This window comes from Mus pahari, chromosome 6, assembly GCF_900095145.1.
Source record: "Mus pahari chromosome 6, PAHARI_EIJ_v1.1, whole genome shotgun sequence".
In the NCBI taxonomy this organism is placed as follows: Eukaryota; Metazoa; Chordata; class Mammalia; order Rodentia; family Muridae; genus Mus; species Mus pahari.
The window spans coordinates 36407678-36433433 of record NC_034595.1 but is presented as its reverse complement, the minus strand read 5'-3'; the positions used below and the strand labels follow the sequence as shown (position 1 = coordinate 36433433).

General features: G+C 39.2%; 1 protein-coding gene across 5 annotated transcripts in view; it reads left to right on the top strand.

Annotated features, from left to right (window-relative positions):
- Window positions 1–25756, top strand: part of Bnc2 (basonuclin 2) — a 401863-nt gene that overhangs the window by 250657 nt on the left and 125450 nt on the right. For all 5 annotated transcript variants that reach the window (XM_021200278.2, XM_021200277.2, XM_029539739.1 and 2 more), the window contains one exon: window positions 9929–10031. In XM_021200278.2, coding sequence (XP_021055937.1) covers window positions 9929–10031 — 103 coding nt within the window. The remainder of the gene's footprint in view (window positions 1–9928; window positions 10032–25756) is intronic.

The following is a 25756-nucleotide window of genomic DNA, read 5'->3' as shown; positions in this document are numbered from 1 at the left end:
AGATGCAGAGCGTAGTTAGGGTGTAGCTGTTTCAGGAGTTAGTGAGTTCTCCTCTTACTTTCATCTTGGTGATGGCTGTATCAAATTGGAAGAGGGCATTCCTTCTACCCGTGTTGTCGCAGCTGCCTAGATAGTCTGCAGAATTCTCAAGTATACAAGCCGTAAATAGAGTTTCTGAATTGTTAACTGTTAGGTAAGAAACTGAAATGTTTTGCCCAAATTGAAATGCCTTTTTTTCGTTTTCTGTTTTTCTAATATTACTAATTATCTAACAAAATACTTTCTGTTATGTTACTATTGCCCTGATTTAATTGGGGGAGCACTTCCACACTCAGATGCTTGCCCGCTTTGATGCCATGGATGTGTACGTATTTTCCTTATATAATTGGCTATATCCCGCTGTTGATTTTTACTCTGAACTCTTAAATTATTTAAATGGGGTCTTCCTCATGTCGATTGATGGTAGGCTATGATCGTGAGGTAATGACTACAGATGCTCATTGGATCTGTGTCTGAAAATTTATGTGCCTCTGAGTGTCCCTTACTCCCTATTTAGGTATTCACACAGACATAGGAATATTCAGAGTCATGTATAATGATAACACCCGTAAGTTTAGGGGTTTCTCTATTTGCTTCCTCCCCCACACTTAATTAATTTCTAGACTAAAATAATTTTTTCCATCATAGTAAATTGTGCAGTGCTATGGACCTATGCATGACAGAACACACCACTCTCATTTATACGTAGATTCTTTTCAAAGTTTTTAGAACCTTGTTGTTAATATTGCTGAGCAGTATAATTGATACCTCTCCCCCTACCCCTAATTTTGAAAGATGTCCTGGATTTTCCAGAAAAAATGGTACTATTTAAATACTAGTTTTAAAAATAAATACATTAGTTAATATTTTGGAAGGAAGATGTTTTTAAAATTAGGCCCCATTGAAATTTCTTTGTTTACTATCTGTGTATTCACTCATTTAGTATTCATCTGGCAAAGTTGTACTGTGCAAAGACAGATACTGTGCATTACTGTGTCTCTTGTGGAAGACTATCTAAGCGAATTAATGATTTAGCACCACTGAAAATAGTAATTGGTGCATGTCTTAGTCAGTAGCCACTACAGTGTGTGTCATCCTGTGCCTGTTTATGAATGACTTCATTGAGATATGTTTCTCACCACAGGCCTTCTACCCATTTAAATATCTGGTTTAGTGTGTTTGTATATAATAACAATTATGTGTGGCAATCAGTTTTATTTTGAAGACATTTTCAACACCTAGAAATGTAATTTCATGTTCTAGCCATTGACCAACTCCAAGCCTTAGGCATCCATCAGTGTACTTCTATCTGTATAGTTTTCCCACACGGACGTTCCATATACATGGAATCATTCCATATACATGGAATACATGGATTGTAGTGCCTTCTTGCTTCTTCAACTTAGCATAATGCTTTTCATGTTCGTTTACGTTTTAAAATGTATCACTTTTTATGGCCAAGTAATATTTAATTATATGAATATACATTTTTTAAGTCTACCTATTCATGGAGGTCAGTATATTTGAAGGAGAAACTTAAAAGTGAGAGTTTGCCTGTTGTTTTTTTTAACAGTAGTAGATGTTCTAAGGTTGACTTTGTCAATGAACCTCTTGAACATCTTTCAGTTACTTTGAAAGCATTTATTATGAAAGTGATATATTTCCTTGGCTCAAAATTTTTCTTTTTAAAAATTTAATCATCATTAAATCACATAGCCTTTTGTGTTTCTCCAATTGTTTACTGTTTAAACCAATGCCATGTTCCCTTTTTAGTGAGTCTAGCAGACTGTTTTCAGATCATCCAGAGCATGTACAGGATGAATGATGTGTTTTCTGTTGAAAAGACCAAAGGATTTCTGAACATATGCCATCTACTAATTCTTCATATGTCATGAAAAACAATTAAGCAAATATAAGGAACATTTTTTGAAATGTTTTCACTTTCAAGTTATGTTATTACCACATACTATGGATATATTTAGCGTAATTTTTCATTAAGTTTTAAAATAATATTGTTAGGCAGAAGAACTTCATTTCTCATTTCTTGGCATTACTTGCACATGCTGAGTATAGTAATGTTTATGTTATAGCTGAACAAGCTGTGGATGCTTAGCATTAATAATAAACCTTATAATCAGCAATAATTATTAATTATAAACCATATTTGTTGCATATTCAACCTTAGATTTATATCTTTGTATAAATACAGAGAATATATATATACCTTAGTCTTACTGTCAAAATCATCTAGAGATTTTTAGGTTGGTAAAGAAAAGTGGGGGTGGTTTCTGTGTGTGTTCTTTATAACCCTATAAGGCCTTTGAGGATGTGGTCTATGTCTGCCCACTGACCGTCTGCCTAACTGTAAAACCAGATTGTTAATGCCCAGAGCCCAAAAGATTGGTATTCCTTTACATACAATGTGGAAGGATTTTGTTACCAAGAAAGAGTAATTGTCTCATGCAGTTGTGTTCTTACTCTTTGTCACTAATAAACTTAGTAGTTGTCCATCAGCTTTCACATGCTGCAGATTTTTGTGCAGGTGGCATCATGAACTGGCTAGTTTAGAAAGATGAGCCTTCTGCAAACCATGTTGGTTTCCCAGGACCCAGACTGAACTTCCCAGACTTCCTAGGAGGTTGTTTCTTTTCACTTGGCCTGATGAATTTGCCATGTGAGGAAAATAAGAAACCTGTCCTGAAACGTTTATAGGGAAATATTTATTAGTTTATGATATGTGTACATATGAGTTTATATGTTTATGTCATTAAAACTAAAAGGTTGACTTTAAGAAAAAGAAATTCTGTGCTGAGACTAGTATTCAGTGGTAGAGGATTTCCTTAATGTGCTGGAGGCCTCAGGTATCCCAGTTCTGGAGAAGGAGGACTGGAAATAGAACAGGTGAAGCTTCTGCCACTGGCAATCATTCCAGCCAACCACTGTCTACTCAGAAAGCATACTGCCTGCGTTTACAGTACACACTAGTAGCTGGAATGAATGCTAACTTCACAATTAAAAATTTCCATAATTGATATTAGCCCAGAAACTTAGAATACCGAAGATACATTATGCAAAACAGAAGAAAACCAAGAAGGATGACCATTGCGTGGATACTTCATTCCTCCTTAGAATAAGGAACAAAATACTCATTAAAGGATATAGGTACAGAGACAAAATTTAGAGCTAAGATGAAAGGATGGACTATCCAGAGACTACNCCATNNGGGANTCCATCCCATCATCAGCCACCAAACCNAGATACTAATGCNCATGCCANCAAGATTCTGCTGAAGGGACCCTGATATNGCNGNCTCTTGTGAGGCTATGCCAGTGCCTGGCAAACACAGAAGTGGATGCTCACAGTCAGCTATTGGATGGAACACAGGGTCCCCAATGGAGGAGCTAGAGAAAGTACCCAAGGACCTGAAGGGGGCTGCAACCCTGTAGGTGGAACAACAATATGAACTAACCAGTACCCCCTGAGCTTGTGTCTCTAGCTGCATATGTAGCAGAAGATGGCCTAATCGGTCATCACTGGGAATAGAGGCCCCTTGGTCTTGCAAACTTTATATGACCCAGCACAAGGGAAGGCCTGGGCCAAGTAGTGGGAGTGGGTGGGTAGGAGAGCAGGGGCGGGGGGGGGTATAGGGAACTTTCGGGATAGCATTTGAAATGTAAATAAAGAAAATAATAATAATAATAATAATAATAATAATAATAAAGAGAGTGTAAAAAAATAAGTTGATGTTATAATTCCTTGCAACTTTCATCAATATTTAATGAAAATGTACAGCTTGTACAAATTTGTATATGACAATATATCTATATTGTATAATTAATTATATTAATTATCATGGATATTAATTAATAGTAATGGTTATTAGTATTAATTAAAAAATTTTTTCCATAATTTAAGTTTATTGTGAGTTAAGTTCTTCAGTATTAAATGCTTAAAAACTTTGCAAGTGAAATTCCATGATCTAAGTTACAAATCCTCCTTACTGCCCTAAGAAATGAACAAGAAAGTGAATTTATGCATTTTTAGTTACACATGAGAGTTTGGTCAGACTTTCAATCACTAAGAAAGAGTGTTTGAAAAGTCACAGAGCCCTATGAATCCTTTTATTTATTTATTTTTTGGGAGGGGGGAGTATGGAAAATTAAAACTCAGAACTAAAATGAGTCTCGGTATAGAGCCTCTGCTCACTGTGATTGCATCTGTACATACATGTTGTAAGTTTGTGTTTGCCTCGTGACCTTATTTTGCCTGTTGTTATTTTGTGTCACATAAATCAAGTGCTTATTTCTACATAAGGAACAGCTAACAGATGTTTAGCCTGTGTATAATTCCTTTGTTAGTTATACTAAGTATCAACAGTAACAACAGTTTTTTTCCTGAGAAATTCTATTTTGTAAGATCCCTGATGTTTGGTTCTTACATACTCACAGAGTTAGTGTAGCTAGTGTAATGAAAGAGACCGAGAGACTTTTTGGTGATAGTCTAATCAGGATTTGAAAAGATCTTTGGAATATACCTCAAAATACATTCTTATATAATATTAGAACTCATTAATATACCAGAATACCTCAAAATACATTCTTATTTAATATTAGAACTCATTAATACTTTGTAAACCAACTTTGCTTACTTGTAGGTTTTAGATGTGCTGTCTTTTGAGATGGGCCGTGCTTATATTGTCCGGGTTACTGTTAAACCACTTATCTCTTCCCTCAGCATCCCAAGTAGCTCGGAGTGTGTGTGTGTGTGCGTGTGTGTGTGTGTGTGTGTGTGTGTGCATGTGCGTGTGTGTGTTGTGTGTGTGTGTGTGTGTGTGTGTGTGTGTGCGTTGCTCCTACATTTCTGATGTCCTGTTGAATCTGTACATTTTACCCCATCTTAGGTAGAGGAATACAGAGAGTAGAAATTGATGGAGCACATCCACTAATATTACAGTAGTGTCTTAAAACAGAAATAATAATGTTTGTCCTCCCCTTAGATGGATACAGACACACAATCAATCAGTTACTCATTAACATTAAATACATGTTACACATTTGGCAAAATAATGGGATAAAATTGAGTGAAAAAATGAATCTTTCTTAGACATCCAGAACGTTGCTTGAGATCATGAACAATTGTCATTTGTTCGACTTGTGCTTTTCCAGGCATGATACTCCCTACTTCATGTTGATTACTTACATCCTTTGAGAAAATTACCATGTAGTTCATGAAAGCCATTATTAGGAATTGAAAACAGGGTGTTAGGGAATCTTCCTTCCTTGCTCCCTTCGATTTTGGGGAATCTCATGCTTATGTTGGTTTCATATTTACTATGTAGCTGAGGATGACCTTGCTACCAAGCCTGAGGACCCGAGTTAGATCTCTGGAACACACATGGTGGAAGAAGAAAACCTCCTGACTTCCACATGTGCACTGTAATGTATACATGCATTTTTGAGTGGGCAGTTGACACATGCATGCATCCAACACACACACACATGTATACACACAGACAACATACCACAAATACAGTGAGCAATTATAATGAAGAAGTATAGCATGGGGGTCTACTGTCAAAAAGAATCTGATGCAAGGGCCAAGATCACATTAAAACAATTGTCATACAGAAAAGTACAGATGAAGAGAGGGGTCAAGTCAGCAAGGAAAAGGAGAATGATCAAATTAATTAGGAGCCAATTTGAATGGTCCAGGGGAACCACAGCTGGAATTCAGATATTAGCAATGAGAGTGGGAGTCCAGAAAATGCAAGGACAGATTGTTGGAGGGAGACATAATGAATTGACTCCCTGTCTTTGTAGGAACAGCACTCGGCCATTGGTGCAGACATACCTGTGTTTGAAATTCTTGAATGACTTCAGGCAAAGTATTAGTCATCACCTCAGCTCCCACATGCGTGAAAGGAAGGGAATAGCAGTGTCATATTCATGGTATTTTCTGAGAACTTTGTAAATTTTCTAGCACACTGACTGGAAAACATTGAATTAATCTATCTATTATTAATTATAAAGGACAATAAGAAGTGGCCATGCTTGGATGGAAGAACAGAGAGGCATAGATGGCATCTATCACCCTGTTTAAAAACTCTTATTCTTGGGCTCTACACTCTAAATCCTCTAATCATGAGGCCTGCAGATACCAAGTTGCCAAGCCTTGTACACAGGATCTCTGCCATCCATTTCTTACCACTTAAGGTGATGCTTTTTGCACTGTAGTTGGAGCTGTAGGAGAGGATGGGCTTGCCAAATGAAGAGTGAAGAGCCTGACCATGGGCCACCCCTCTGTTTATTTACAGTGATGAGAGAAGTTGCTACCACAAAAGCTAGACAGTGAGTCTCACTTTCTCAGGAATGAAGATAAGTTAGAGTTGCAAGTTACACCAAGGTCTAGGAGGACAAGGAGACCAGGATAGGAACCAAATGTGCTCCTAGCATCTCTTCAGAGAGTGCAGCTGCTGGAACCTGTGGCCAGAATTCAGAATTAGACTGTAAATGGCATGAGAAAGTAGAGACATTGGTTTGGGCATGCACAGATTTCCCTTTGAAGAAACCCATGGTGGAGGTTAGCAGGAGTAATTATTTTTAACGTGTTGTGAGTTAAAATGTTTGTGATTGCTGTTCCTGCGAGCTCAGGGCAAGAGTTACAAGGCAGGTTGGAAGAGTAGGGTAGCTCCTTCAACTCCTTAAGTGCCTAGGGGATGAGGTACAAGCTGGTGAGCGGGGTGCTACAGATGGGTCTGCACTGGCCAGCCTGAACATTGTTCCCCGCAGAGGTGGCAGTGACAAGTCTCCACGAAGCTTCTGCAGCATTCCTCCTTTCTGGTGTTCAGAGGTTGTCACTCAGACAGTGTAATATCGACAGTCCTGTGCCGAGATCCCGCAGAGTGGGAAACACTCCAGCACTAGCTAATGGAGGAAAGAGTCGAAGGTGGTCCCAGGGACGAAGGTTCTTCCACTGCAGCTCTTCCTGACTGTCTCCCTGAAGCACAGGGACATTGCTGAGGCTTAACCAGATTTGATAGTTTATGATAAATCTGTGTTGTAAGTGTGCCTGACTTGGCAGGCAATCATACTGTTTCTGTTTTGTTGTGAATAAATAGTATGTCAGAGTTTTATGCCATTTCAAAAACATTATTTAAAACAAAACTTCCTTTGAAGCCATGATCGTCTCTTACACAAAATATTTATCTAGCCATATTGTTTAAGTATCTGTAATTCCCTTAAGGAGGAATTGTAGTCTGCGTAAGCCTGAGTTTAAAACAGATAGGCCTTCTGGAATTTACAGAAATACAAAATGGCTAGCCCTGTGCTTAAGTGTTTATATACAAAGGAGTTGAGGTGTTCCAGTATTCTGTGTTTGGGTATAAAAAGAGTAGGATCTATGAAAAAGCAATCATCTTGAAAAGATTTAATTCCCAAGTAAACCAGATGAATTTAGGTAGTCTGAGTGAATGAATGAATGAGTTAGCCAGCAGTAAGATGTGTGTGTGTGTGTGTGTGTGTGTGTGTGTGTGTGTGTGTGTTTAACCTACATCTCTTAGTTTGTTTTTATCTTGATTATTGATAAAAGTGAAGGTTTGCTCTAAATGTTGTAAAATAAAAATTTTTGGCAAAATAATTAACATCAAATTAATGAGTCAAACTGTTTGATGTCATTTATGTAGAGTTAAATATTCTCCTTAGAATATCATTTCTTTTTATTGTCCACTCTTTGATTTTGATAAGGCAGAGGATTTTTAAAAAATATTTATGTAAGTTTGTACTTATGTACTTAAAATATTTTTAGTGTTGATATGGTCTCTACAGCTGAATTTATAACCGGATACTTAGAAAAGTACCTCGTTTGTAATGAAAACATTGTATTCTAAACTCTTTTTGGTCATAGTACAATCAAATCTTTAGTTCATTAATTAATGAACAATTTATATGAAGACGCTGCTTATGAATGAATTCTAATATATCAGTTTGAGAATTGGAAATTGAGCTTTTAGAAGAGTACTTCTTCTTATACCCATCTCGTCCTGCATCACTAAAACATACAGCCAATTTTAATAACCTAATTAAGGTACAATCGAATGATAGGCATTAGAAGAAACTCTGAAATATCAGGTGGATTGTGAATTCAAATATCTTTTGGTGCTGAAGAAAAGAGCAAATTCAGTCTAAAAAGAACACAGGTTGAGGACTGTAACATCTAAAACAGTGTAGGTACCTACAGAGATAACATGAATTGAAAGAGAAATGAAAGAGAAAGTCTTTAAACCTGCATGGCCTGGTCATAGGAAGAAGAGGCCATTGAACCTTATCTATTGTAGATGGGCCGAAGACATTAACGGTATCTAGATAGAACACTGTGTGATTCAAGGAAACTAGTTCATATAAAAACCCAAGTGCTTTCAGAAAGTTAGCTTCTAGTGTATGTATGTGTATGTCAGGTACCAATTTACAATGTCGGTAACTAACCTTGCTTGGAGGGGCCTCAACCATGCCAGTCATCCTTGATCACATCAAAGTCTCTTAGGAGGTGTTTTTCAGCAGTTCAGATGGTCATATTAGATTGTTAATAGGTGAGTGATCAGGTTAAATTCCTTCTGTTTCTAGAATTTCTGTGCAGCTAAAAGTCACATATATAAGATAAATTTGTTAACTGCTATCTAGGGGCACAGGTTAGGAGCACAGTTTCTAAGCGTGGATTTCACTCGTAGAAACTTACACTCTGTTTATGAAGCTTTCTAAGCCACCATGTGGTTGCTGGGATTTGAACTCAGGACCTTTGGAAGAGCAGTCGGGTGCTCTTACCCGCTGAGCCATCTCACCAGCCCCGAAGCTTTCTAAGAAATCAGTTTCTAAAGTGAACTGGTGAGGTATGGTTCTTTTGTCCACACTTCTTGACTTACAAATGTTCACTGGGAAGAGGCTTCTGGCTTCTGCTGGTCTTGTCAACACTGGAACTTCACTGGGACATCCCGTTGTTGCCCTGTGTCATGGGGATCTTGTGGCTATGGGTCTGTAGGACTGGCTCCTTCATGCGCTCCAGCTGTTCCTTGACAGGGTGGATTCAAAGCCCTGGGTTTGACCTGAGAGGTATCTGAGCTGGTCAGCTTGCCAGCTCCTGCTCTCCTGCCCCCAAGGCCCGTTGGAGAGGTGATTTGTTAAGTGCTGTGGGGAACTGAAAGGCATTTCATGTGTGCTCGTGTTCTAGAGTGCAGTTGTACTTTTCCAAGTGTAGAATTCTCATGTAAACAGTTTTACTGTTTTATATCTGGTTTCAAAATAAAGTTTCAACTTACTCTCTGGTCACCACTGAAATAAAAGATTGCTTTCATTTTAAAAAGGGTGAAGCTAGAATTAACAAATTAAAGAAAAAAAGCCAAGTGATTGGGAAAAGATACTTATAAACATTTAAATAAAAGTCACCCAAAGTGATTTTCTTAATAATCTTTGTGTTGCCATATTTTACTTTTATAAATACTTCCCTTTGAACAATGTCTGGCTGGTGTCTTCTTAGCATAGGGGCCTTTGCATCACTGTGAACAAGCTAAGTAAACGTACACAGCAGCAACAGAATTGCTTTTCTCCTCTGGAGATCCAGTGTTGAAATGAAGTGTCCTCTGGAAAACTTAAGTCTGTACTCACACTCACCTTGTTCTCCTTGTGCATTTAAAGACTTAACATACCATGTTTGTCAATGTGCTTTCTTTTCTCCACCCTTTGTTGCGAAATACTTTGATATAAAATATATTTTCAAAAGTCTTTAGACCTTTACTAACATCAGACCTTGGACAGTCGATGTGGGCACTGTTTACTAAAAAGAGTGAGAAATAAAATGGTTTTGGATAGATGCTGATCTTGTCTCCTCCTCTTGTTTTCAGGCCATCCGCTGCACATTGGTAAACTGCACGTGTGAGTGTTTCCAGCCTGGGAAGATTAACCTGCGGACGTGTGATCAGTGTAAACATGGCTGGGTGGCACATGGTGAGGAAATCAAGGCTCCTCTTTCTGTTCTTGCTATGTTCCTGTGTGTGTGTGTGTGTGTGTGTGTGTGTGTGTGTGTGTGTGTGTGTGTGTGNNNGAGAGAGAGAGAGAGAGAGAGAGAGAGAGAGAGAGAGAGAGAGAGAGAGAGAGAGAGATTTATTTTTAAGAGTAGTCATGTCATTGACCTGGAGAAGAGAGCGACCATCTGTGCTACAAGTATTCCTTAACATTCATCCTGCAGCTCTCAAACAGCACATTCTCCTCTCCAGGAAGGAAGGCTGGGCAGGCAGAAGGGCGAGATGTTTATAGAATAGTTGGGCAGTGGGGTTCATACTGAGCACAGCAGCAGCCAGCAGGAACCAGGCCTGATGGAAACTCAAACATACCACAGTTGGCCTTTCAGGGCCTGGACCTCAGAGGGAAGCTGGCAGATCTTCCTTGCTTGAGAACTCCTCAGTGACTGCATGCCCCTGTTGTGTGTGCTGAGTTTATCCTTCCAGATGTTAAACTTTGTTTGGTTTAAGGAGGGCGAGCAAGTGGCTGGTATCTGTGAAAGTAACCTGTAAATACTCCCCCCCCCCCTGTCAGTGTGCAGGGGGATTAGAGGAGGCCCTTGATCTTAAAGCCTCCACTTTCTGTCGGTGTCACTGGAGGGAGGGTGGCCCAAGCACAGATCCTAAGGATGCAGATTTTTTTGCCAGGTACAAAGTGCTGTTCATGGATGTGACTTTACTGCATATTGAGCAAAGTATTGTGTGTGGTTTATGTTTATTGTGTTTAAGGAAAAGGAGACATGTAAATAAGCAGACATTTTCTCCTTCTAGACTGTGTAATTTTAAAAGATAGGTAATGTTTATAGAAGAAACCCTGGCTTGTGTTTTTGACAGCCTCGGGTATTGGCTCTTAAGTGGACATACTCTTCATTCCCAAGCAGTGCCAAACATCCAGTGGGTTGTATTTTTTTCTAAATGTCATGTTATTCTAGGAAGATCTGAGGTAACACCACCAGGCCGTGTCTTGAAATGCTTTTAATTTATCATGTACCTTGCTTGCTTGGGCATGTGTCTTGGAGCCGTAGGGACCTCTCAGCCATGTTTCCATGAGAGGGACAGTAGCATCGGGGAAATACACTGGAAGGAGTGTGCTTGGTGGCCCAGTCGTTTCTGGAACCAGTCCTTCAAGGATAGAACTCTTCCTGCCTTCATTAACAAGGTGATTTGGTGTCTCAACAGAAGTTTATGTTCTTGTAGCTCTAGAACATAGATCCTAGAGTTCTATTCTGAGGGTTTTTAGGTATTTAGATGGCTTTCCTAGTGCCGTCTTTGTGTCTGTATCTTCTGATATTCCTGAGCCAACTCCTCTTACAAGGACACTGGGCCGACTTTACTTTGAGGGCCACCCTAAGGGTCTTATCTTGAGTTAGTCACATCTTTTAGGGTCACATGTCCAAATACAGTCTCATTCTCAGATACCAAGATGTGGCTTTAGTCTATGAATTTTAGGGGAACACTTCAGTTCACGACACTTTACAAACATGCCATTTTATTCCTAGAGGAAGTTTTATGGTGTGCGTACATGGGTTATGTGGGTGGGTGAGTGTTTGTGGATGTTTGTGTGAGTGTGTGTTTGGCTTGTGCATTGTGTGCAAGCATCAGTGTAATGGGTTAATGGGCATGCGCTGCTGTGGCTTACTGAAAGTTGTATGTGCTTCAATAGACTTGCACCACTATGCATACCTAGAAGGGTTAGATTTGCTAGAAAATAATTAGAGATTGTATATTCCTTACCCATTACGTGAGGTCATTGGAGGCAGTGTGGTGTAGACTCTTCTAAGGAAAAAAAAACTGTCTCTCTCCTTTAGTGATGTGTTATTCAACATGACCCTGTTTTGTTACAAATTATGATTACTAATGGTACTGATTTAGTGCTGGAGGTGTAGCTCAGTGTTAGAGTGTGTATTTACACATTTGTTAGGCCCTGAGTTCTCCTGTCAGAAGATACTGTGTAATCTTACAGTGAAAAAGTAGTGATAATATGAAGGCTTTAATAAATATTCTATGTGAAAAATATCGTATAGACAGCCGTTGAGCATAAAGAGGGGTTAATAATTAAACAAAGGGCTTTTCTTTCCTTCCAGAGCCTTCTTGTATTAGCATCATCTATCTACTGTGGGAACCTTGGGAGATGGATAGTTGACCGTGTCACTAGAATTTGTTTTATATATCTGCTTCCATGTGGATATTACATTAGTTAGGGAGTAGAACACAAATGCTGTTTTGATTCCTTCCTGAAAAACATGTTTTAGTCGTGGCCAGGGAGGGGTTTTTTTTGAGACTTTTTGAAGGATGTGAGTTTTCATTCTCTTGAATAAGGTGTTTCTCTTACAGTAAACTTTGCTTTCTCTATTGTATTATTACAGGTTATTTTTCTGAGATATTAATTTTGGTCTTTCTCATATCTAAGTAAAATTAATTCTAGTCGTTTCCCTCACTATTATCATCTTGACCTTTATTCTACCTCATGGTATGGACATACCTGTACATAATGTGAAATATATACATGGGGTTTGCATAGCCCACCCGTCTCCCTTCATTAGGGCAAGTATGACAGGGAGGGCTGGCTCCTGGCCTTTGAGTTGGCAGTGGGATGAGAGCACCCACTCATTTTGCCCCTAGCATTTCCACTAATTGCTTCATTCCTTCCCCCTGCACAGAAACCCTGAAATCATGTCTCCAATTATTTCTGCTCAGAGGTGAGACATAGCAGTTTTCCTGCCCACCTTACCCATGCCGTGTCCTCCATATAGGACTAGGAGGAAATGACTTGGCCTTTCTAGTGTGTGATTTCCTTCCAAAGGATGTGAGACAGAAAAGACACTACCACACAGTACTGTCTCACGGTAGCATCAAGTTCATACTACTTGTCACTGTGTATGCACACGCACACAAGTCCACACGCACACGCGTGAGCGTGTGCACACACACACACACACACACACATACTCTCACACACACACAAAGACACACAGCACACAAATACGTGTTGCTTATGGATAAACATGTACCTAATTCACACCTTCTCTTTTAAAAGTAAAAAAAAATTAAGAAAACTTTTGGTCTCTTTTGAGTATCTTCTTACATCCCTTTTGTTTTAAATTTCTAAAGTGTTGAGTCATCATATAATGTACAAATACACAGACTCAGCACACATATGTGCATGTCTCTGTATGTACACAATTTATAGCCTTATAGATTGCTTCTTAAGTTTACTTGAATTGATCACATTAGTTGCCTTCAGGAGACCTTGGAGAGATGTTTTTAAATACTTGAAGAGGTATTAATTCATCCTCTTAACAAAACCTGGGTGTTGAACTAACTCAGGGGCAGCATTGCTCCTTATGAGTTGCTTCCTTGAAATCTTGAGCATTAATGAGCTTGGATGGGGACACACAGAACAGTCATTGGATACCAGCAGGATTTCCTACAGAGTAAAACATTAATAAATGATTTCCTATTTTTCTCATTTAATGAATGTTAGCTTTTTGCCAACCAAATGCAAAGATTGCTGAATATAACTTTATAAAAACCAAACTTGTTATTTTGGCATGGGATAGCCACCTGATGTATGTAGTAAGTTAGTTGATGAGCTCAGGGCTTCCAGTCCTCTCTTGCTCTGTTCAGAGTCTTTATAACAGACTCCGGTTTCCTTCTACCCAATCCACTTTCCTCCTGTCTCCCTAGCTAGTGCATTCTCTCCCTTTACCTTTCCTCCATTTGCCTAAGATGATGTGAGTGAGGTTTGGAGTTGCTTCTCCTACAAGGCCAGCCCTGCTAGTGCAAGAGTGTAGGTAAGATCCAGGAAGTGACCACTAGTGGGGCCCGTTTCCTGAGAGACATTTTTGTTGCTAGAAATCCAGTTTATGGTTTGATTCTTTCTTCTGACCCTAGACTTTTTAATTCAACCACTTGTAGACGTGAGTCTGTCTTCAATCAAAGATTTGGCATAATCTTAAAACATAGCCAGTGTTACCAGAGTACTAGACTGCACAGTGCTGAGTGAAGGTGGATGGCCAGGAAGAGACGCCATGCTCATCTGTTCCCTCTCTGAAGGCCGCCAGGAGACCTGTTGCCACTAGCAGATGTTGCCTTTGTGAAAGAGGCAGGGCGTTTATTTTTTTTATTATTATTTGTAAATTAATTTTAGTGTCCATAGTCCAGATGAAGACTTCATTTTTAAACTTTTTAAATGAGAGGGTAAACTTATGCAAGTAAAAACATAAGCTAAATTCTAATTGCTTATTTTTTTTTTAAGGAAATATTTCATTAGAAGCCAAAACTATTGAGAAATCATTTTCTTGCCGTGGTATATCCATCTGTTTCAGTTGTTTTTCCTTTGATGGAACTAGTAGTAATTTTATGTTCTGATGAAGCTCAGTTGTTAAAACTGACTCTATTTTTACTTTCCCAAAGCTGAGTCAGTTCTGTGTTCCTGAGTTTGATAGATGTGTTAGAGGGACATTTGGATAGAACAGGAGACTCGATCAGTATAACACTGAGCTTCCCGACCTTCACAGCAGGACATGGGAGGACAGTTATTTTCCTAAGACCGCTGTTACACTGGAGCCCTTGGGAGCATTTCTTTAGTATGTTCTCTGAGTGCGATTTCCTTTTCTTGCTTGCGGTTATTTAGGGAAAATATAATCCTACATTGTTACTTTACTTATTGTTTCATCAAGCCTGATTTTTTTTTCATACCCATATTTTATCTAAACCCTTTAGCTCTTTCAGGGTAGGATAAGAATGTTTTTTCATCATCTGGACTATCCATCACTAGTAGCATATTAAACATATGTACAACATAAAGCATTTTACCTTAGACTTTGGGTCCTGTGACACACGAACTGCCGAGGACAGTAGAGTTAAGTTAGAGTCATTTACCACCCTACTTTATGATTTAATATACTGCAAGTCTTATTGCTCATATAGGTCACTATTTACAGCATTTCTTGTAAAGACTTACTTAATTTTAAAGAATATGTGTGTGCAGGCATCACACACACACACATACACACACACATATATACACACACACACATATACACACATACATACACACATACATACACACATACATACACACACACACATACACATACATACACACACACATACATACACACACACACACAATCACACACACACACATTTGCAGTTGGGGTGGAAGACTATGAGTTCCAATGCTTGTGGGGGCCAAAAGAGGACACTGGATCTCCCAAAGTTGGAATTACAAGCAGTTAAGAGCCTTCCTGTGTGGGTGCTGGGAATGAAACTTGGGTCCTCTGCAAGAGTAGTGTGTGTTATTGCCTCTGAGCTCTCTCTCCATCCCTGCTTCTAACCCTTGTGTAATCAACAGAAAGTGATTTTTTTCTTCTCAGTGTCATTACATTTGAATTCTTTTTTACTTAATAGGACTTAGTAGACTAGAGACCCTCACTCAAATGGAAAGTATAAAATATCTAAAAAAAAAAAATGTAGTATTTTTTAATGTAAGTGTACATCACACAGATGTTCCTGGATTTCCTATTTTTATTTAAACTCATAAACATCAGTTAAGTTTCTATTGAAACTCAGTATGTAAAATGAAATTTTAACCCAGGATCCAAGGCATTCTGTCATCAAAACTCTTAGTCATGTTTGTCCTATATTTAGAATCAGGAGCTCTTGGAATTCTGTTTACAAATTCCACAAGTTTATTGTAGACATGGTGCCTTATAAAGACTTGAACAGGGCAGATCGAAGCCAATACTTTCCTAGGAGAGGTCATAAGTGTTTATTATTTGTCCCAGGATGTGGTAAGCTTACAGTTTATGTAAATATCTATGAAGGGAGTTTGTCATCAGCCCCTATCTTGTGTCTCTGTAGCTGTAGCTTATCTTCCTCAGCCAGTTTTCTTCTTTACCTTAGGAAGTCCTCCATCCTAAGTGACAAAGTCTGACATCTCTAGGCTCTCCTGATCATCCTGAGAGACTTTGCAGCACTGTCTAGAATCATGTATAGAGTTCCCAGGATACATAGGAAACTGGAAAGAAAACCTGAATTTCCTTTCTTACAGGAAGATAATGTTCTCACATATTCACCCACTGCACAGCTCTGGCCTCACTCTAACTGACATGGAGAAGGTCTGAAACAATTGTGCTTTGGAAGAACATTTTTAGCAGGTGTTTAGGACTTGGTGAACTGTACAGCGCACTACAAGCCTGGGTGCTTCTTAGCATAGTGGAAGGTTGGCCATTTAAGAAGATGCCTCTAGATTGTTACAGTGTTCCAGAACCTGGTTGTGCCTAGCCTCAGGTCCTTTCCTTAGAGGAACCAGCTTTTGCTGTCTCTGCATTCTGTTCTGCTGTCTCCATGAGGAAAGTCCTTGAACATTTCTGTACTTGCTTCACTTGAGTGAAAACAAAGCCATTTCCTGCCTGGCACAGGAGACTGTTGCTTGACCTGGGGGCACAGTGCCCTCCCCTGCCTCTCTCCTCTCCTCCCTGATTGGAGCTGATAAGCCATAAAGGGAGGACATCCTGATGCAAAGGCCTGTGCTTGATTAATGGCTCTCACTGCTCTCTCATTGCATCCCTCAGCTGCAGGTTCCATTGCTTTCTCAGCCTACCCACCTTCTGCATGTTGCTTTAAACTCCTTCAATTTTCTTTTAGTATCGTTCAAACAGTGCCTCCTTTTCGCAGTCCTGGGCCTGCTAGTTTCTCAGATATTTTGTCACATAATGCAGGATGAGTGTTGCAAGATCTAGTGTCTTAAGTACCGTCAGTGCTGATATACTGGTCAGGAGCTTCCTGGGCGAAACTGAAGTTTTCAGAACTCTCTTTCTCAGTGTGACAAAGCTCTACATCAGTTAAAGGGACGATGCTAGAAAGAGAGTTAAAGGGACAGCTGTTGAATAAGGAGCTTGCAGCTTGTTCTAGCGCTGACTGTTGGAACCCTTTCCAGGTTATTTAATTAAGTTTTTCTCATTTTTCTGTGAAGAGATCTATATGATTTGTACATAGTAAAAGCCTGGTGAAGTGTTAGATGTTTCAATTACTGAATCAAAATAACAGATATATCAAAGATGACTAGTTAAAAGATTAGCTGTAGGCAGACTAATGTATTTCCTGTGTTCTGTTTCTTTTATGTGCAAATTCAAATAATAATAGGAATGCACCTAAATATCACAGTGGTTTGAAAGGAAGATAAAATGAGTGGGGAGTTACCCTAATGTTCTGGCACAAGCATTTTAGCTCAAATCCTATGTAGTCAATGAGGTAATCCTAAACAGTAACATTTATGAGTCGGTCTAAGAGTTTTAGCTCTTGGGAGGTAGAGGCAAGAGAATCAGCCATTCATGTTCATTCTCAGCTTCGTGGTGAGTTTGAGGACAGCCTGGAATACTTGAGTCCCCATCTCAAAGACAAAAATTAGAGTCTTTCAAAGTGCAGTGTGGAAGTGGATGTGCTTCAGAGTGGAGTTTTGTACCAGTTTATCTTGGCTGTAAGGCCCAAAGCTCTTCAGGGGCGGTCTCCTCTTCCAAGAACTCTAGGGCAGCGGTGTGGGTCTTAATTGAACAGAAGCAGAGACAAAGTTACCCCAGACAACTTTATCACAGACCACTGTGAAGTCTCACTAGAGCTTCCAAGACTTTGAGATGAAGAGACCAGTTAAGATCTAGTGTAGTGTGTACTGTGCATATGTGTTGAAAACCAAAGAGATTAAACTGAGGAAGAGCTGCGTTTGCTTATCTTCACACCTACCCTTCTGCATGTGACTACTTTGATGGGCTCACTACTTTATCATTTTATTGCATTTTATTACATCATAAATTTTTATATCTTGCTAACGATCCTACAGGAAGCTTAATTGTTTATAGGAACATCTTAATTAACTAGAGTTCACCAGGTTAAGCGGAACACAAATTGAAGGGGTGATAAATGAAACACCCTCTGTTCCTCTCCTTTAATCGGATGCACTGTTCAGATAAACTAGTATCTTCACCCAGGATGTAAGGACTGGTTCCTAAGCATTCTGTGTTGATGCGCCCCACCATTCTCTCTCTTCTGTACCATAATGGGTGACTTCCTCCAACCTCCCTCTACTCCTCTATGGAACTGTGATCAGAGAAGAGTACTCTCACAGAAAATTCTGACCTGTATGCTGAGGGTCCTGAAATACTGTTTTTGCATCCCATTCTTTCCTAAGTACTTGCCTGCTTCAGATCTTCCAAAGCATAGAAAGTGCTAGAAAGTGAATCACCAAGAAAATGATGAATGGGGGCTGGTAAGAGGTCCAGTAGCTCTCTCATGTTCTCCTTTTTGGCTCTCTAGTAGAAATGGAATCCCCATGTTGACCTTTCGGCTTTCCCAACTTGTTGATAATGAGTTGGTGACAGTAAGCATAGGGTCACAAGCCTATCCACCTTAAAGGACAGTTTATCTGGCCTTAGATTTAGTAGGCCAACGAGTGTGAAGGCAACTCTAGACCTGGCTGTCTAAGAAGAACACTTCTTTTGAGCCCTTGAAATATGGCGAGTTCAAACTCAGATGTGCTGTAAGTGTAAACCAGACTTTGGAGATCTTGTCTTAAAAAAAAAAAATAGGTTATAAAATTATCAGTGAGAAGTATTCTGTCTAATTACATACCAACATCTCTGTTATATCTAATAAAATTTTCTAAAGTCATATCATGTTTGCTTTTTTTACTTTCCTTAGTGAAAATTGAAAAACTTTTTAATATGTTGAGGCCTGGGGCTGTAGTTCAGCTGGCACTGGGCGTGCTAGCCCTGAGCAAAGTACTGGATTCCCCAGCACCACATAGAGCAGGACACGTCTACAATTCCTGTGCTCAGGAGGTAGAAGCTGGAGGATCGATGGTTCAAGGTCATCCTTCCTCTCATAGTTAGTTCAAGGCGATCCCCCAGATTCTAGAATCCTCTTTCTATAACCATGCTGTTATAGGCTCTCTGGGCATAACATAAACTTAGATAACCCAGTCTTGGGTTGAAAACGGATTACTAGCAGAGTGGTCAGAACTGATCGGACAACCAGAAAGCCTCAGTTCAGGCTCTCATCGTCTCTCAGTGGTCACTGTGAAGTTACCCCAGAGCTTTCCATTTTAGCATTTCCACAGGATTGCACTTGTGTAGCTTTTCCTGTGGTGCCCCGTTCATGCCTGAGGAGCAGTTCCCTCCTCTTGCAGCTCCCCATGAGTGTCTCCTACAGGAGGCAAGTCTCCCTGTGAAGCCACCCTCCTACTGTGCCAGGCAGCCAGGAAGGGACACTTCATCTTTATGATGCTTCTGGTATCTGAAGTCCCAGCTTCTGTGTGTTATGTGAGACTGGTGTAATGGAAATTTATTTTACTGTAAGTCTCTGGTCCCTGGTTGCCTGCTCCTTTAGCAGGAGCCCCTTGCTGTGGCCTGCAAGGCTGCAGGGTTCTTACCTTAATTCCCATTTTTTTCTTCGTTTCTCTTTTGAGTCTTCACTCTGATTTTTCTTTTAATTTTTCTATGAATCTTTAGACAACAAAGTTAAGTGAGAGCTGTATAGAAGGTTTTATAGCTCCACTACCTAGGAAGTACATTTTAAAGACATTAACTTTGCTCGATCATTAACAGATGTTGGCCCTTTTGTTCTATTTAGAAGTTGTAGTCTAGAGTCAAATAACTCTATTTTAGTTGGTAGTTCTTTCAGACTCCTTTTCCTGCAATAATATGAGAGTAAGACATTCTTGCTTCCCTCCTTGGCTGATGACGCTTTCCACTATCAGTAAAAATTAAAAAACAAATCAAGTTCTAACATAAAAGAAAACACCTGTTTGGCTTGGAGAGCTTGGCTAGGGAGAGCCTTTTCCTGACATGCCAAACGCGACCATCACAGGACCCCTGAAAAAGGGTCTTTTTTTCTGTCTCTATTTCATGTGAGCATTGGCAGAAACTCTGACAAGCAGTTCTTCATATTTTATTACGTTCTTGTCTGCAGAATCTCTGTCAGGCAAAAACCGTGTCAGCGGAAAACCTGTCGTAGGATCAGAGGAGACAAAAACAGGTGTCACACAGGCAGTCAAAACTGAAGGAAAAAAAAAAGATTAGGCTAAAGAGAAAGAGGCAGACAATTACATTAATGCCATTGCTTTTATCTTATAGATGTGTGTTATTATCTCGGGGTGCTGAGTGCGCAATTGCCTCACAGAAATGTAGACAGGAGACAAGGGGAAACTTGATAGTTATTAACTGAAGAGGCAGTGTGTCAAAGCTGGATGGGGTTCAAAGTTTTACAGAAGGAAAAAAAAAAAAAACGCAGGCAGCAAGCAACGGCTGTGTGGTTCTGCTTTCGGCTACGTAAACTTAGTAGCAGTCTAACATTTTCTACTTGGAAAAAGATCATAGAAAAATTAATGAAAGATGTGATATGGAAGCTTTGGGGGTAACATTTATTCTCTATACTTGCGACTCAGCCTCAGAACCTTTTCTGTCTCATAAAACCTTGCCACAGTGCGATACAGTGTGAGGCCTGAAGACAGGCATTTGTCAGTTCAGCTGTGCTGTTTGGATATGTTTAAAACACCTATTATCAACACACTTTTAATTAAAAAAAGCTATTAAGAAGCCCTTTTACTAAGTGTGAACATCTGTACGTGCAAGCTGTAAATTAGAAGATCACATATGTGTGCCTCAGTCAGAGACTAAATGAATTTGGCAAGTGTTTTCTATTACTGGGATTTTAAACACAGTCATATCTAAAGGAAATAACAAATGCTACATTTCTCAATTTGCATTGATTTTTTTTTTTATTGTGTCTGTTGGTACTGATTAATAGGACTTTTCTAATTAGGAATTAGAGTGATTATCATGATCAGATTAGTAAACAGAACTCAAAACAACAACCAGTATCCCTTCGGCTTCTTTGTTACTTCTTATTCTTCAAAACTTGCCTCCTAAAATCTGAAACCCTGGTGATGGACCTCTGCAGCTTGACTTGTCCAGTTGCTCAAACCCTGGAAGGTTTTAAGCCTTATGGATAACTCACCCTTTCCGGCAGCCCACAAACAGAACGCAGGGCAGCAGCAGTCAGTTTTCCAGCCTGGTTAGGTATATATTGGTTGTGTTCATGAAACATCAACAGAGACATTGTTTTGGCTGTTGGGAATCTTTTGGTCATGTATTTAATACTTGGTTAGTTTAGATTTTTGCTAAGCCCTAAGACTTCCTTCTTAGCCCTCTTCATGAGCAAATCTTTATATTGGGACTTTGACCCCACCATTACCAATGCAAAGCCACTTGATAGTGATATGCTCATTACGCAAATCCAGCGGTCCAGAAGAAAACAAGCATTAGTGTCAGAAGCGTCTGTGGGAGGAGCCCAGAGTTTTAAGGGGTTACATGTAGTGGAAGAAAACTAAAAGATTAAGGATAGATTCAGAATGAGATTTCAGACTGACTGACTAGGGGAAAATAAGAAACAAAACAAAACAAAACAAAAACAAATGATGACACAAAGCTCTGATGCATATGTTTTTTAAAACTGAAGAAGTTATAATTTCCTTTAGGTGTTTGCTACCAGACACTGGCCTACAATACCACTACTTTCATTCAGTCTTGAAATGTTTCCTCAATATATCTGTCAAAGTTTAAAGCATGTGCTGCAATTCAGTATCTCCTTTGTGGAAATGTACAGATACATGCTCCTTCAAGGAAACTAAGTCTGTAAAGCAGATAGCTTATTTGTATAAAAATTCAGTTTTTTAGTTTTTAATAAAAAGATATGTAGCTCACTCAAGCAACTTTTAAATTTTCACGGTACATTTTAATGGGTTATGTTTTATAGCCAGCATACATTTAATTCATTGATACAAAAACTGAATGGAGTAGGGTGTATGTAGCCAACTTTAGGCTAGTCTTGGCAACTCAGCATTGGATAGAACCACAGTAGTGGTAATAAACCTGTAAACCTGGTTTCAGTAAGGAAATGTAATTACCAAATCTCTTCCTACAGCTACTGTCAAGTCTGCAGATTAATTTTTCTCTTTTCTCTTAAGCACCTCAGAGAAGAGCTCCTTCCTAGCAAATCTGTGCCCCTAGACGTGGGCCATGTGGGGAACAAGGGAAGCAGCATTGTGCCTGCCTGTCTGGAGTGTGAACTTCTAAACCTCCACACACTGACAGCCTACTTTTATGGGTGCGGCAGTCAGACATTAATGATTCCCAACATCAGTTCTGAAGACTCTATTATGCATAAGGCCACAGGGGAGAAATGCCAGTCAGCTTGGAATATTAGCCGCATGGTCTCCAGCGCTGCGCAGAGGCTCCTGCAGACTAATTGTGGGTGTTTCTAGGTATGTGTTCCCAGATTCTGAGAGCTGAATGCCAACCAGAGCCGATTCAATACACTGGCTGGTGGGGCTTATTAGAACTACTTCTGTCTAACATCCCCCTCCCCTGCAGTGTAGAGCCATATTTGTATCATATTATGGGAGTATTTATAGACTATTCTTCACCCATTAAGGGGTCATTGACGTGCAGTATATAAGGTGCTGTGTGTAATAAGGGGTTGCGGAGTCTTGGTAGAGTCTTTAAATCTAAAACCACCAATACTAGCTATCCAAGAAAGGAAGGAAACACTTTATACCTCTGAGTGAAGTTGTCATCACCGGGCTGGGAGATCAGCTCTTTCAAAGACCTATCACTTTCTTTCTTCTTTCCTCTCAAATAATTCCAACAAGTAAGCCTTCTCTCTCTCCTTTGCATCAACTCACCTAATTAATTCAACTTTGACAAGAACAGAGAGAAGTTGTGACTTAAGTAGAACAGGAGTTATTTTGTACCTAATTTGCTCCCAATTACATAATTCTTTATCCTAAAAGCAGTGAATAAAATCCGCAGATCTAAATATTATTCAAGTCATAAGGAATTTCCTCTTAATCACAATTATTTCTGTCTCATGATCTTCTGATTCACTAAAAAGTTTCTAATGTGCCATCATTGCTCCTTATTAATGTTCTCCCTTAGTGGGGAAGCTGGTAATTAGAATCAGGCCTACAGTCTATGAGGAGGTTAAGTCTTTGCATTGAGCTCTGACGGTCTTTTCTAGCAAAAGAACTGAGTCTTATAATGGCAAAGGATTGATGTTATAATGATTCCAAAGGGCCCTTTTATGATGAAATTCTAAATATGTGAAATCCCATTAAACCTGTAGAAGTTCATGGCTAGCTCCATTGAAATGACATATCGTTATATTGGGTATAGTGCACTTATTATAAAGTGTGGCATAATAGGAAATTATTGGTCATATTAGCAGGGATGAAGAGCCATTCACCCCCATAAATTCAGAAGCTACAGCCTAGACACTTGAGGTAGCAGCAATAACAATATTCTATTTATAAGTAATCAGAACCTTAAAATATGACCTCAGAAATTTCACTAACAAAATACTGTTACTAAAACCTTGATTTTAGAAGTCTAACATTAATCATGGAGAAGTTCTATTTTTTTTAATTCAAGCACATGTGCTAAGTATTAAATCTATTAAAAATTAGCATAGTATACCTGGGTCCAAATGTCCTAAAAGCTGACCACTTGGCATTACTATAATTGGGGTCCTAAAGGCAGTTGAGAGTAGACATGAACTTCTCCAACTAGCCTTGCAATTTAAAGCTCACTTGGCATTCTTCTAATGTTAAAAGAATGAGGTTTTCTTTATAACTTATAAAATTGCTTCAAATAGACATTTTAAAACATTAAAATATCCAAGGCAATACTAAAATGAATGGAATAACATTTACATGCTTTTCATATTAATTTATAATTGTTTGATACTGCAAAGTGGGTGGTTTTCAATAATCACTTCCCACTTTTCCCACTCCTTATTTCAATGGGTAAATGCAATGGCTGTGAGTTCCGCACTGCTGTGCTTGCCCAACTATTAGATGGGATCCACTAGGCATGTGCCTATAGCTAGCATATTCCTCCACAAATCACCAAAGAAACTTGAATTTGACTTTTAAAGGAAGTCATGTTTTTAAGAAGCTGTGGAAAACTAAGAGCTATAAACTACTACTGAGAGTCAGTACTACTACTTAGACTACTGTCTAAGGTCAGCGAAAAGCACTTTTGTACTCCTACATTAAGGAAAAAAAGAATATGAGAATGTTCTTATTTTGGTAACCTTCACAGAAATTTTGGAAGTGGAGTCTTCAGAATTATAAGTTTAAATTTATTTTAATTTATTTGAAGTTTCCGGAGTAATTCCTGTTACTGAAAATTGAAATTAAAATAGTCACTATCATCATCATTCTTATTATCATTATTTTTAGATAATACCTCACCATAGTTAGATATAGTCAAAAGTATATGTTATATATTTATTATATATTATGTGTCACTAACTTACATTGAGATTTCATTAATGATCTACAAAAATTCTACCTGTTGTCTTGGCTATGATTCTGTTCATCACATCCATAAATGTTCCTTCTCCATATATATGCTCTTCTGTTTTATTGATTAACCATAACTTTTTTTCCGTATCTAAAAAAAAATGTTGGAACTGATAGAAAAGGCAGTAAGAAAATCTTGGAATTCCTGTCAAGATAGCACCCTAACCGTAACCTTTAAATTGTAGTGATCGCACAACCTCATTGTTCTGTGGAGGGATGAAGAGTAAAGGATTGAGGGGAGGGACGGGGTGAGACTCCATGAGAATGTGGAGTCCTCAGACTTTCACCAGTTCAGTGCAAGGCGTGTAACTGCGCTTCCTATGTTAACTGGTGATCCATCCAGCAGTACAAGGACCAAACAACCAATATCTGTTAGGTATCAGGTATTGTTACTGCTTCACATAAAAGTGTTATGACCTTTGAGAGTGCAGCATGTGGCTGGTACGTGCACATTTGACATGTAGGTGACCACATGGTTGAGGTATTTTGCTCCTGGACGTGAGGATTTCTCCAACCATTGTGGATAAAAACAAAGAAACAACAAAACAACACGGAACCTCAAGCGATACTCAAAAAGAAAGAAAGGGTTCATGAGAAAGAAGAACATAATTTAAGGGCAGCTTTGACATTATAAATCTGAAAAATGGAGCCATGCAAATGGAATTGTGCTTGTACCTGCAGCTTTTCAGAATTTTGTTTCTTTCCTGCCCCAGCTGGGGTGGTTTTGCTTGACCCCCACAGTCCCCTTGTACATCATATTGGAATGATGACTCTGTGTTTGTTTGGGGTTTGGGGGGAGTGAGGTTCAAGAAGGGTCTTTCTGTGTAGCTCTGGCGGTCATGAAACTTGCTTTGCAGATCAGGGTGGCCTTGAACTTAGAGATCTACCTGCCTCTGCCTCCCGAATGCTGGGATTAAAGGTGTGAACCATCATACCCAACTATCTGTTTATTTCCACATTTTGAAGACTTTTTGCTGTCATTTATTAACCAGAAGTGGGCCTGAATCATCTCTGTTTTGTCTTAAAAACTTAACATGGGGTTGGGACCATCCATTTAGTGACCAGATATTAAAGTGCTGGAAATCAGTGGGAACCCACTTTGGTTTAACACAGGCTTCATGTCAAAGAATTATTATGCTAAAGAGAGAAACAACCCTAATCAAGGTTATTTGACTCTATTTAATGTATACATATGCATGACGTGTGTGTGTGTGTGTGTGTGTGTGTGTGTGTGTGTGTGTGTGTGGGTG